The 15,279-nt window shown below is 37.1% G+C and overlaps 1 protein-coding gene across 4 annotated transcripts in view; it reads left to right on the top strand.

The window, feature by feature from the left end:
* LOC139133432 (uncharacterized) overlaps positions 1–15,279 on the top strand; it is a 96,291-nt gene that overhangs the window by 13,587 nt on the left and 67,425 nt on the right. The window contains exons 1-2 of one of the 4 annotated variants that reach the window (XM_070700029.1): positions 1,526–2,185; positions 3,148–4,110. The exons of 1 other annotated variant lie outside the window; for it this stretch is intronic. In XM_070700029.1, coding sequence (XP_070556130.1) covers positions 3,920–4,110 — 191 coding nt within the window. In that variant the 5' untranslated portion in view covers positions 1,526–2,185; positions 3,148–3,919. Of the gene's footprint in view, positions 1–1,525; positions 2,186–3,147; positions 4,111–12,753; positions 13,952–15,279 lie in introns of those variants that run through there. 2 more of the 4 variants (XM_070700027.1, XM_070700028.1) reach the window with 2 other exon arrangements.

Consider the following 15,279-nt stretch of genomic DNA (forward strand, 5'->3'; position numbering starts at 1 on the left):
AATTAATTATTTGTTACACTTGGAGTGTGCGCAGTAATAATAGCAGCCTAAATACTATAGGGCTTCTAAATTATTCATGTTATGTTGTTGTGTGAAGATATACACAGATCGTGGCTAATGTTAGTGTATAGTCTACTTATCTGACCAAGGGGACGGTACTTTTGTTAAATTAATCAGCACATACTTCATGGAAATATAAATGCAACTATCCATTACTGTGTGAGAAGTTATTTTAATTTCCGTACTGTACAACCAAATGTGACCCCTGGCATTCAGGGCTTTTCTAAACATTGGAAGTCAAAAAAGGTGCCGAGGTCGTGTTTGTCCATCAGCCAATTACACTTGTCCTGGAGAAACGGGCATGTGTTCAAGCTTAGTGATACTTGAATTGGTTTGAATGGAAGTTTCTCGGCACCTGCAAACACTGTCATTACAGCCTAATAATTTTGGTGATGAACGAAATCTCAAACCCACAAAGGAAAGCTGCAAGGTTGTGATACTTTAATCGGTGGCAGACGGGATCGGTGTCCCAGCCATCAAGTGGTTACCTGTGAACTATCAGCCACTGTGGTATGTGAAATCTTCTGCTAAGCGCATTTATTGATAAGGAGACATAAACAGTGGGCGGCCCTGAATCAAACCTACAGGTGAGTGTGTGCGTTGTCTCTTAGATATATTTCCCTTACCGTCAGGTAAATATTGAAACAGACAGTGCCCTACCACTTTGAGAGAAAATGCAACAGAATGACTATATATACAGCGAACCAGGGCAATCAGACTTTTTAATCACACAAAGAGGATTTCATAGAGTTTTTATAAACTGCAAATACCTGTGATGAGGTGTATATGGATTGTAATTCTCCAGTGTGATTTATGTGTGTGAACAATTAACATTGTTCAGTGGCCATGATTTTGTCAGAACTTGAAGTAGACTTTGAGTTTTAGTTTGTTTACTCAGCAACACTCTACAGCGCACAAGAATACATATAAAAAGTCAGTTATTGTGATGTATCAAATGCTGGCACACAAAAATTCCAACCCCCAACCCCCCCACATGCTATTGAAAATCAAGGATTACCATGAATGTATGATCACAACAGATGAATATCCCTAGGATTTGTTGCCAATGATGGTGTGCAGTATTAATTAAAAACAAGTTGCCAAATGTTCAAATATGACCAGTCACTAGCGGATTTATGTCAAGTGGTCACCAACAACGATGTTTGCGCAAGAATTAACGACAAAATAGGAAACATTTTCTTTTGCACCCGCTTTTCAGTTCTCGGACCGACAGTATTCATTGTGATTTGGCCAGTCAGTAAAGATAGAGATGTCCATGAGCGCAGTCGAGTGAGCGTGGAAATGGTTGACTACCTTTTCTTGAGAATGCAGAGTCCACATGCTTGGAGATCGGTGTGTTGCCTTCAATTGTCATGAGGTGTGAATTGTCGCAGTTGGCATCTATCTGGATTTCAGTGACATATACTGACTTTGTTTGGATTTGTGTACGCGGTCACAGTAGCACGGAGGAGCTAGTCTACACCTTCAACGCAGTAATGAAATCTAACTCCTGGGTGAATTCACCATTCATCTGAAATCCAAAGGAGAAGTCTGTCATGCCGATTGATTTCAACAGCCACTTGAGTCGCTATACCTTCTGCAAAGACTACAAAAAGAACATATCTCTCTCTAACCCCCTGCGTATAGATCAGCGATCGTCCTGACTGCTAATTTCTGAAGTGTACACTGTGTAGTTCACACATCATAGACCACAGCAGCTTGAATATCAACCCCCATGCACCTTCTGGCTCTGAAAAGAAAACTTTTCAAGTTTTTGAAAGAGCAGCACAGTAATTCACAGATTACAATGAACTGTAGTCAAACGCTGGAGATAATACTAATACGAGGTATTCAAAGCGCTGAGCGTGTTGTACAGACGGTGTTCTGTCAGATTGCATAACATCTACAAACAGGATCAACATTAACGCACTGTATTACACGGCTGTTCAGCAGTGTTTTCATCAACACAGACAAGAGGGGGCTAATCTTGCCCAGTGCCTAATCTGTGACAATAGAGACCTAAAGTGGAGCAAGTTTATCAACCGCATTGAAAGTGTGCAAGATGGGATTTAAGCATTTCAATCATTAGCAAGACACACAGGTTGAGTATAGTGGTACATCAAAGGTAAATATATGGAAATGTGTTGATATTGCTTAGGGGGCGCATTTTCTAAGTGGTTCAATTTGTGTTGTGGTTCAGCTTCCATCTGTTTTCAACAGCAACATTGATCATACGTATTGCAGCCTATCAATGGTAGCTTTCTCTACCTTCATGCTGTTGGCAGTACTCTAAGTTGTCAAAATTCTCTTTGGTTCCTTAAACGTTTTGTGTATATTTTAGGTTGAGGTTTACCCAGATCGAGATTGGGAGGATAGAGACAGAATCATTTGAAATGTACGAGCATTTCATTTTGATACTTGAATAGGGATGCATGCAGTAACTCTGCACAAAACACCAGTCATTTTATCTGCAAAACATCTTCCAAGTTTGCGGTAACTAATTCAAAAATACTCCCAACCCAGTGACAGAGACCAAAATTACCACGGTAATTACCGGTACTAAAATTTGGTAAAACTTAAAATTTTTGTAAAATTTTGTTCTGGAAAAACACAGATATTTAAAAGAACCTTGTTGGTGAAAAATAATATGAGAATCAATTTCTGAGTGCGCATAATATTTTATTACTCATTAAACTGGTGGATACAATACAGGTACACCCAGTATAAGTACCAAACGGTCAAAGTTTGTCAACTTAGACTAATTTTCTGTACTAAAGCACAACAAAGGAGGCTATAGTGTAATAAAGTGAACTGTTTTTTATTCCATTTTGATAAGCATTATTGTTGAGCCAGTTCAGCTGAGAACGTTGGATGCCTCCCCATTAGTGCCGCACAAAAGAAGATCTTTATTTTCTCCTTGTGCTTTTAAAAAATTTACGAGCTTTTCGTCAGTGATCTATTGAATTTCTAAAGAGAGATAGCTCACAATAAAGCTGGTTTGTGTTTTGATGTGAGAAGAGAGATCATCAGTGTGAATGGGCAGGGGAACCCTATGTTGATTCTTCCAATTTCACGTTTCATTGGCAGCGAGTCCGTTTCTAGAGCGTGACTTCATTCTTCGGTGGTCGGTGAAAGTATCCACAGCCGGAGCTTGTTTTTGGTGTCTGGAAGGCTGTGCCAGGCTCTGAGTGACTGTTTGTTAGTTATTAATGAACTGTCATTGTGCAAGAAGACACTGAGAAGTAGCAGTAGAATACCAAGACTTGGATTGATCAAGACTAGGTCAATGGTGAACTCGGTGCCCAGTCGTAGGGAAGTAAACTTTACTGACGTGGAGAGAACAGAAGCCTGGCTGGCCTGAAAACAGTCAAGCAGTAGCTGTGATCAGCACCAAAGCACTACCTGTTTTCAGATGACCAACTCATCATGAACAACCAGTCCAGTCAGTTGTGAAGCATTCTGAGTTTTCCAGGACTACAAGCTTCTTGCAGGCAGGAATTCTTTTAACTGCTTCCCAGCCGCAGATTTTTCTCAGCAACTCTGTTAATCTAGCCTTTAAATTGGATAAACATTGACTTTGCCTTCTATGTGCATGTGCAGACCAGATGCCAAACAACTTTACAGTCTGACAAAGTGGGACATACATGTGACCTCAGTGCATTCTGTCTTTTAATACACTGCTTTCACCATGACAACCGTTTCCATGACAACCAGATGCTGCTATCCCAATGGCATCAGGCAGTAGCCATCTCCAAGAAGGAAAAAAGGCTACTAGGAAATTGTACCAATAAAATAATCTTTCGCTGCACACTCACATACTGCACAGAGTAACTACCAAGGGTATTATATTTCCTGTAAAATGATGAACTTTAGAGGCTTTGTTGCACAGCTAGGCAGTGACAACAATGTCTCTTTCAAGAGGACATTCTCACCAAGGGACAAACAGGAATCACCCGCATTCAAAGCTAGGCTACCACCTCCCAGGAAACGACTGGCAGCACTCCTCCAATCAACAAGGAGGAGCCCCTCCAGTGATGGAATCACCACATTGTAAGTCGTTTTCATTTCTTTTTTCTCATGGTAAAATTATAGTCCTATTTTGAAAGGTACATAAATAAATATCGGATCATAAGCAATTATGCCATAAAACCAAAACATTAAATGTTGGTTCGTTGTTATTGTTTTTAAAGCAGGTAGTATTAATTGTTATTACTGTGATGATAAGCTATGGCAGTCATGACGACGATGATGATTATGATGATGATAATGATGTTGTTGATGATGATGTTAGTGATGATAGTGGGGGTGTTCATGATTATTATGATAAGATATGACAGCAATGATGATTGAATGAATGATGATGATGATGATAAAGATTATGATGATGATGATGATGATGTTGATGATGATGATGATGAGATGATCACATTGATGATGAAGATGACACGATCACGGTAAACCTTGTTCTATGCACAAGATTCTACCAATTTCATCACATGATGACACATTGTAGATTACTATAAAATGTCATTTGTCACTTGGACACTACCAGTTTCTGTAGATCAAGTTCACTATGCCCTGTTACTCAGGCTCAAAAGACTGTTGTCAACAGGGCAGAAGTTTAGCCATTCACCTTGAAACTTCAGTTCATCCCCAGTATCAGTGGATGGATGGACTAGTGTAAGGGGAAACAGATGTGAAATTATAGAGGATGCTTTTTTATAGTTTAATGCAACGTTTGGAAAAAAAAAATACTCCTTTACATATCAGCGTGAAGGTTATATGTTGTTTCTCAGCAAACTAAATTTTATATGCCAAATTTAACTTTAAATTATTGAATTTTCAGCTGAGATCAACATATGCAAATATGACCCTTTTCAAGTGTCTGACCCTTGTTTCATATTTAGTGTATGTAAACTTCAATTTATGGACAGTTTGATAGTGACACTGAAAGGTTTAACTCTGATCTCAATTCATTTTTTCACTCAATTGAAAAGCTTGTTCTTGGTCTCTACGAGAAGATCAACAGGTGGTTATGTAGGTTTACAAATTTTACTAAATGCAGATTATGAATCATAAAGTGTTAATCCTCCATGTATTTTAAATTCAATCCATCAAACTGATTAAACATTATTGCTTGGCATATTATCAGTGAAGCCAGATTTTTGAGATGGTATATCATTGCATGCCAAGGTGTTAGTTATCTTTAAGCAAGAATGAACATGACATTGACAATAAATATCTACAGTTATCACCAACTACTGTGAAACCCTCATTGTGAAAAGTAATTGCATTAAAACAATGGGGTTTTTTTACAGTATATTGATTATTGGTCAAGTCTAATCAATATCATTCTTGTGTTGTAATTCATTACCTCTCTCCTAATCTGCCAAAGACAATGTCAGAGTTGATGCCATGCTCACAGGCCATTACAGGCTGTGTTGTTGATTGTCAGGACAAAGCCGGAATGAACTTCTTTTGTTTCGGAACCTCGGCTTTATCCCTCTTCTGCCAATTTGTGTGGTTTGACCACAATCAAACATTGGTTGGTTTTCATGGAATAAGAGAAATGATCTCAGCATTTTCACATTAGGGTTATTTTGGCACATCCTGAAGATAATGTCTCTTACCACATGCATGAAACAGACCTTGGCCTCCATGTGTGTTGTGAGTTTGTATTAGGGGATGCCGATGTGTCCTGGCACATATCCCTTGGGACATCTGTGCTTTTCACTGTGTTTGCTCATTGTAAACTGTGGCACGCTGTCCATCATTGTTCACGGCACATCAAAAAAAATCAATGTCAAAAAGTCAAACCAGGCCAGAAGTCCGGCAAAGTTGTACAGAATGAACGACCATTTCATAAATTGACAACAGAAAAATTCACCAACAGCTGTTGTTATGTTAGTGTGAGGATAAAACTTATTTAAGTATCACAATGGGTGTCCAGTAAATCAAGAGTCATCAAGCACTCATTCTAGCTTTTAATCATTAAATACCTCAAAAATTAAAGTTACTGGTCTTTCCGTGCTTTCAGAAACTTTAAACAGCTCTCCTTCATATGAATAATAATCAGGGGAAAAAAATGAAAAATCTGGATTCGTTTTATAAAAGTATTGGACTGGACAAACAAATTAAAATGGTCACCAATTCCCTGTGGTAGCTCTTGAATGACAAGGGGTTAAAATTTCAACTTCTATCAATGGTGGAAACGTAATTTTTCACTGCAATTTTTTAAAATTATTCTATACTTCGCTTACCATAATCTAAATGGGCAAAGCTTGCCGTGAAGCAGCAAAGATTTGTAAGACTGCGAAAGTGAAAATTTGATTTGAAAGTTGTTCCCAGGCCATATTTTGTCGTAAGCTTGATTTCCTCAATAATCATCAAAAGAATCAAACAATTTCATCCAATATTCAGAGATTGTTGCTGAATATCACCTTTTCTTGTTTTATATTAGTGTGAGTGTCATTTGGACAGCATTAGACACAAAATGAAATGAAGTGTCCAACAGAGCATAAACAACATCTCTGCTGATATATGACATAGGAAAAACCTTAAAAATTTCAGAGCTTATCTTTTTGTCCACATGCATAAATAAGTAGATATTCACATAACAATTTTCATTCATAAACGTGTATGAAGTTGCCACGGTAGTAAGTCTAAAAAGTCTTTATACCGCCACACCTTAATGAATGCCATGAATAAAGTATGACAAGGGCTCCACGGCCAGGTCAATTGAAAGTAAGCCATAGCTTTGCCTCAAGAGGGCGCCAGTCATAATTCAATTTATACCTTTCCCTGTTGCTGGTTTGGACCACAAGTTACAAGCAATGCGGTAACTTCAAGTTTTCCTAAAGGCAATGAATTATATCCTGCATAAATAATAACTCATTGACTACCATCACTGCATTTCCTGTATTTATTTATTCTGCTTCAATAGATCAGTTGAGTTCTTAAATGTAGGTCATGTACCTTGAAAATAATTCAAACTTTGTACATCTGTGGTTAATATTCCACCCCACAGTAGAGTTACCGTAGTACATCCAACCGTGAACAGCTTTGTAGATTATCCATCGCTTGTTAGGAACAGTTCCATCACCTAGCCAGCCAGTGATCTTGTAATGTACAATCACATTTGCATACAATAGTAAAAACACAGTTACAGACCTTAACCAACCCTAACCCTATTCCTTTTAACCTCCAGTACAACTTATGTATCATTTTATTTGGTAAAGTTCTGTCATTTCCGATGAAGGAGAAGGGTGGTTGAAGGGTTTAAACACTTAAAAAAACATATGCAATAATTTTCAGAAGTCACATCATCAGTAATCTTTAGAGCCTGAATTTCAATCCATAACCTCAATGTTTGGCAGAGGATACACGTGGTGCATTCCAAAGTTACCAAGATACTGAGTACTGCTCCGTGATAAAAATCGAAATACAATGAGTGACAACAGGGGCATCGCAGCGACAAACTTTACAGTGTTGCCAGGGAGACATCTGTCATCCTTTGTCAAATGACATGACATCAATCATGATTTTTTTTGCAGTCTCAGACCGCATTGTCATGCACACAATAGAACCCTGCCATTTTACATGTTAAAAGTGCATCATTATACGGACATATCTTTTTATGACCGCTGGTGACAGGCTCTCTTTAATCCAGGTCAAAGGTCATCTAGCTCTGAGTACACCCAGCCCAGTAAATTTTTGTAAAAATGTTTTTTCTGACTTGATTAACATGCTCTGTAAATGTTGGTAGAGTCAACAATTATTGCTAATAGCTTGCAATTGATAATTTTGCAATATTGGGTTTGTTGCCAAGACATTCTTTATATAGGCTAATTAAACTATGATGAAATAAATAGAAAAGGTGATATATTATTGATGAACAACTGCTTGGATAAGATTTCAAACAAGTGTTTAGTTTACTTTACTTGTTTTATTGATAATAATTTATTGTCACAGTGATATCTCAAAAACAATAGTTTCATTGATTTTTCCTCCTGGAGGACAAACACTAAATTTGTGAGCAGAATTTATTCTGGGGCACATTGGAAAATTTTGTTCAAAAACACCACATCCAAATACATTGAAGAAACTTTACATTGTTTTACTGATGGCTCTGTCCAACTGAGGAAAACCTACATTCACTGTTGACATGGCCATTGACAAATGGCTATTAAACTGCTGTTTCCATCTATGGTGAAGTGCGTCCGGGAGCTTCTGAAGTATGAGCATTGATAATGATGGGAGCCTTTTGACTTAGAAAGCGTGGGGTGTCACCATATTAGATGAGATGGTAAATTGGGCTTCGGGATTTCTAGATGGGGGAAGGGGAGGGGATTGGAAAGAGGGAGACATAGGCTCTTTGATTTGGAAGTAGAAATGTAAATTGAAGCTCAGTGTTACAGGATGAAGAAAATAAACAATTCTGTTTCTGGTTCTTATCAAAAACTGATTACATACAAGTTTTATCAAGCTTCCTAAAAAATGAGCTGAAGGTAAAATGATAATTGAACTACAATTTCTGTTAAAACACTGAAATATAGAAATATACACATGTTTGATATCAAGGAGCCACCATGATTTATCAATATCTAACACTCATTTGTATTCTGTAGCCACATACTGGTACAATACTTTACAGTTCACTACAGTTTGTCAGTACACAAGTACATTTATCGATTGAAGACATATTGCATGTGAAAGGATAGGACAGATGAGTGAAATATCCATGGCTACACCTGTATTTGATGGAATTATGTATCAAATGATATCACTGAGTTCAAGGAAGAATCAATCGATTGGCATATTCACAGAGGTAGAAATAATTTATATTAAAACTGGTTTACATTCCAAGATGCAATACCACTGATTTGGTAGCACTGCAGTTTTTGTCAACAAAACGATTGCAACTGCAGCGCAACATTTCATTTCTTCTGTAAATTTATTTGTCTTTTTGATTGTTCCTAATGGAAATTCATTATCATTTCAACAATTGACACAGTTCCTGATGCAGAATAGAAAACGTGAACATCAAAAATGCTCTTTAGGTGTTTTACATTGGCAATAAGATCTGAAAAAAATCACTTAATCAACATATCCATTAAGTCAGATGTGCCTGTCAGAGATACGGCTACTACTACACTAGTAGCTCTAACTTTCAATGACTGTTTTTACTATTTTTGTTTTGTATGTCAATCGTAAGTTCTTGTCCTACTCCGGAAAGCATCATGAAACGTACAATTCAGTCTGTTAACACAACTAACATAGACATGTAATGCATTGTTCAATTGCACATGTTAAATTTCTAGTCCGGACCAGAATTCATTTCTCAACAATAACAATGCAGTCACACATGTACAGGCTGAGTTTGCAAGCTGAATACTGTGTATCTCAACATACTTTGCGGAGTAGAACAGGAACCTGTAGTTGACATTCATAATAGAAATAGTGAAAAAATCGTCAAAAGTTTTGGAATACAGCTACTGGCCCTTTAATAGGTGAATGGCATCAGTGTTTGTCACTGTGACAGGCCACTGCCAGGTTTCTGCATACTCTTTCATCCATCAATATTGTGAAGTATCCAACTCTATTCACCAGCCATTTAGAGATAATCACTGATTAAAATTGCCAAACTTGTGTGTCATCATCATAGATACCATCTACTTATATCCAAACGTGAGTTGAATATTCACGCCACTCTAAAAATCCTTGCTAATGGACCGTAGGAAGTAAAAAATTTAGTTCATGGATGATTTTAATCTGTTGTATCCGTACAGCGCTGTTGAATATCTATTATGATTGAAAAGACACTTAAGAAAATGAAAAACTGTTAAATGTTTAAATAGTGATCTCAAAAGTTAGTATATTATTAAGCTAACCTGTTCATTCATATCTGCTGTATGCATTCGTTTATATAATTTTTTGTTTTATTTTTATTGATGTTTAGACTTTTTACCATATCCTTAACAATTATTGTTTTAGTGACATACTGACAGAAAGCAAATCTTTTTCCAACCGCTTACATACTTTGTGATAAAATTTAATTTGATTTCATTGTCAATTTAAAATATCATGTGGGTTATCTTTAAGGAGTCACAAGTTGAAAGTGTTTGTATAAATATTGCAAAGTGTATTTCTCATCTCAAAAACCCAAACTAGCTTGTAATCTGAAATATCTGATATAATGCCTTTTTTTGTTTCTACTGTTACTGAAGAAACAATGCTATCATTTGAATGTATGCATAAAATTTAGGACTAACAACACAGGGATGTTGTAATGAATTTCCACCACAATAATTATAGTTGTCAATGAAAAAAATGAAGAAGAAGGCTGCTGTTTGTGTAGTGGTTGTATACTTTCACGTGATGAAAGCCTGTGTCTAATCAACATCGTGAAAGTGCTGTCCCATGAGAGTTTCTCTGTCTACTCAGGCAATCAAACATCTTCATATTCAACCTGTATGCTCACGCGCACTTGTAACACTCCGAATCATTTTTTCGCAGTCATGTGTACATCGTCATGGCAACAGCTGTCACCAGGAGGGAATGTGATGCCAACAGTCTGCAAAGACAACATGGCAACGTACTTTCCATTCACTGATCTCAAAAGGAAGCATACATAGCACGCAGACAAAGGGCGTTATTTGCGTAGCTCATTACACAATTTATAACAGCAAACCTAATTTGAGTCTCTCATATTTGTATGAGAGTTGGGCGTCACTTAGCGTTTTCCCGCTCATAGTCATAGTGGTTGAATATGAAGGAGTGTATACTGGTGAAGTTATATTGTCACTGGCATTCTCTCTGTCAGTCAAATGTTAATGTTAATATTTGGTTATTTCTGATTTCAAGTACATTGAATTTTAATATTATGTTGGTTGTGAAATAAAAAAGCTTCAAAAATGTGTTTCTTACTTTCTGTCAGTCCTTGTGTACTAACTTAAGTTAAAAACCCTTTGAGTGCTGTAATTTTTCCCAACAAAGTTTTAGTACAACATTATCACAATTTTTATGAATTTTTCTGTAAATTTTTTGATAATTTTGGACTAAATGGATATCACATTTCATTGGCTACAATTTTTTATCAGAATTTTGGCAAAAATCTGAAAAAAGTGACTGGGGTCTATTTTTTTAAGGGGCAAAAATTGACTTTGGCGCCCAAAGGGTCAAAATGCTTAAAATATTGCAATTTTGCGAAAACATGATAAAATTTTATTCTCCATATACAGCTTAGTCGGAGTACAAGATTATGGTGTTTTTCTCTTTAAGAAATTGATTTATGATGTCGACATGAAACTGTTTTTAATGTCTTCTTGTTCTGAACAGCAATAACAAATGTATTTTTATGAAATACATATTGAGGAGAAAAAATGAAGTCATCAATCTGGTCACCTAGCCTTAGGCAAGGAAATAGTTACAAGTATTGCAGGTGTTTCCAGTAAATTAAACTCCTAAGTCTCAATAGGTTACACCAGATACCATATCATCTTCTTTGTTCTTTTCTTTACAAAATGGAAAAAAGAAAAACGATATTTTGTTGTCACTGCACCAGGAATAGGAAACAACATTTCTTTGTGCATCAGGTCGGGTTACAACTCACTGAGGATTCTATTCAGGCAGTGTGGCAAATATGCCTTTGTGGAATTGTTATATCTGCTTCCTTTGATGCTCAATCTGTGCTGCCGCTGTTTCCAAAAGAGAAAAGATACTTTTTTCATCAGTTCTATCCCACAGATAACTGTATCGAGTCTGGTACATGACAGGTAGATGAGGGATTCGGCCACCGTTTCTGTCAATCTGGCTGTTAATTTGACATGCCAATGACGTTTGTAGAAATTTACCCATTGTGTCTAAGGTGACGTGGAAGAATTAGGACAATTTAATTGTATGTCAGACTGGTTGAAAATCAGGCATGGCAATATCTGTCCTGAATTGAACCCAGAACATGTCAGCTATAGTCAGAAATTGCCATCAGCAGCTTTGTATCATAAATAACCAGCCATCAGTGAATTAAACATCAACCGATGTCTTTTTTTATGTACACATCATTGTGTCAGTGGCTGTATGATTTTCCATTCATTGGCATACAGCCCGAAAAGCTCAATGCATTAGATTAATATAAAAAAAAAGTTGCCTCCGAAGGGAGTTATATTCTGGCTGAGTCCGAAGGATATCCTGTATAGTTGCTGCAGTCTGGAACAGCTGCTCTGTAAGTGCCGGGCCACTTCATACAACGACGGCTAAAAACACCTCAGGGGGGAAAAAACTGACATTTCTGGATTATGAATGATTAATCACCGCTGCTAAACACTGTAAATGAGTTCCTTTGATATGTTCATTTCACCCACAAGACGGATCCTCAGATACTGATAACGCACAAAAACAGGCCAATATTTCATTTAGATGAACTAAATAGACCTAGTAAACAGTACCTGGGCTGACCGGTTTATACCGAACCCCAGATTAATTTTGTAAATTTTCATCATTGATAGATGTGATATATGTGAAATCTGTGATAATATCCAAGCAACATGAACAGTCAACCAATAACTGAAAAAGAGATTCTTTTAGTTCTCAAAGGAAAATGTTAATTGCTGCTCATGCAAATGATATTTCCAGGGACACTCCCCCTAGGATAGAATAAGCCGTGCCTTTTTCTGCAGCTCACATCATGAATAATGTATTTCAGTTTCAGGTGATTTAATTTCTCAGCCCTCAGCTGGCATGTTTTGTATTATGTTGTTACAGCCGACTTTTAACACACAGGCAGTTAAATTGAGTGGCAGAGACAGTGTTTAAAAGCCAGATAGGGCCGCCTGGGCCAGTCATTCGGTTTATTTTTCCTTCTCTTCATCACCCTTCTGTGCGAGATGATTAATTACCGTACTCGCCTTGAGACTTGCAAATGATCTCCGCTGGCACACACGTGGTGAGATGTATCTGATGTATCCGAGAGACCACGTTGTTGTCACGGCATCGGCTGTCCCCGTCTAGCAACAGTATCTGGTGAAGTGAGGACAACAGGGGAAATACGCAGCTCACCTGTGGAGGCAGCATGGACTCGTTTCTCACCAAGGAACAGCCGTCAATAACAAACAGGCAAGGCTTATCACGCTTGTGATGTCTAGTACTAACAGTCCAGGTCGTAAAAATAAAAACGGGGGAAAAAAAAGAAAATAGAAAGAAACCCTCGTGATGGGACATTATTGTCGACAATAGTAGAGCATTGAAAAGGTATTGTTTAAGTGTCCATTGATGTTCACGCGTAGGACTCACCAATGGCATTCTGGTGTCATTACTTTATCCTTCACTGGACAACGCCAGCAATACAACCGTTACTTCACCGGTGTGTGTAACTCTGCCAAGACACGCGTGCAAGTATTGTCTGCCGGAAAAATGCTGGACTCGCTAATCGAATTAATCTCGGCCGTGCCTTTGCTGTACTTCAAGTATTCATTGAACATAGCGGAGCCTGAATGAAAACAGTCCATTGATTGAGGACAATTTTATTTTGTGCTGGTGGGATATGATCACTAAACCGTGACTTGAAATCGAAGGTGAGGGGCGGACTCAATTTTTTTATTAATATTTTTTGAGGAGGGGGGACAAATGTCAGTGTGTGACATATGGCGAGAGTGACAACACACGACATAATGGCCAGCTCTGTGCTTTATCGGATCTCAGCAAGACACAGGGAGAGACGAAAACAGATGTTTGACCCAAACAGCGTGGAAAAAAGTGACAGACCCCACACCAGCCACGGGGCAGAGAGTCGGATACACTCGTCATCGGCCGATGGAACGACGAACGAAAAGCCCCGCGTCAAAATGTACATCAAGGGAAGGCCTCTGGGCCGACTGAGAAGTGCCGTCTCCGAATGGTAATTATGGAATTTATTGATTTTTTATCCACAATCCATGCCGTCCTTTAATCTCCCATTCAACAGTGGAAGGTTAAATTTATTTACAGGAAGAGCACCAGAAGCTTTTGCTTCATTGACTGGCGCGTTTCGAGCCGACTTCAACGACGAAATCAACCATTATTCCCTGCCTGTACCAGATTATTACTAAATACACTTACCTCGTTAAAAAGTCTATTTATCAGGTGTCACTATGACAACTGACGAATGTTAGCCATGACATTGAGATTAACTTCCTGCATTCTTTCAAAATCAACACGATGTGTCACCGTTTAATATCAACTTAACTCTAAATTTACTACCATGCCTGTGTATATAAATGCAAAATTCACCGATGTCTGTATAGAATATCAAGTTTATCAGAGCAGAAAAATTAATTTTCACTCCAAGAGGAAATTTTGTGGCAGATAATGAAATGTTCTGTATGTTAATACAACTTTGGAATGAGTAATTTCTTTGACTTCAAAGGCATTTTAGTAAAATATACAATGCTTCAATGATGTCATGCTGAGTTCTGTTACCCAAGATAACACAAAATTTATAGCCGTACATATATTTTAGATTTCACTATAAAATCCTTGGTTTACCCAAAACTTGTTTTCACTTTTCATTAATATAGATTTACTATATTTTACTAATATATATTTTACTAATATATATATATTTCAAATTTGTAAATAAAGGAAAAAATGTTAAAATGTACAAACAAATAAACTAACATCAAATAATTTGTCCGAAAATATGGAAACAGCTTTCGATAACCAATCTTGCAACTGAAAAATTTAATGTTTTTCTTTGCATGTTTAATATTTTAAATAGTTGAATTAATATTTATACATTTATATTTGATACCCTTCATGTTTATTCTACCAATAGAACAATTAGATGTACAAGAATGCTATGAGCCAGTTCTTTACAGGTCTCATTGAAAGGGTGTATCTTGTTGCCAAGGACATAAAAATATTACAATACAGAAACCAAATTATAATTGTGATATCAAGATGATAAAAGACCAGACATATCACCATATCCTTTCATTGTAGTTTATCAAAACATTCCTTTTGTAAGAAGATTCTCATTTCAGAAAAAAGAAAAATATTACCATTTGATCAACCTACTTTGTACATATTTTCCCAAAGCTGAAACTAACAGAAGCATTTCATTAGACGTACGTATGCAATTTAATTTTAGTCTCAAGTCACAGCCAGACCTTTTGAAACAGGTATGATACATCAGAATCATCAATCCTTAAAATGTTTTTTTTTGGCAATTCAAATGTATCTGTATTC

Source organism: Ptychodera flava, chromosome 5, assembly GCF_041260155.1.
Source record: "Ptychodera flava strain L36383 chromosome 5, AS_Pfla_20210202, whole genome shotgun sequence".
Taxonomy (NCBI): Eukaryota; Metazoa; Hemichordata; class Enteropneusta; family Ptychoderidae; genus Ptychodera; species Ptychodera flava.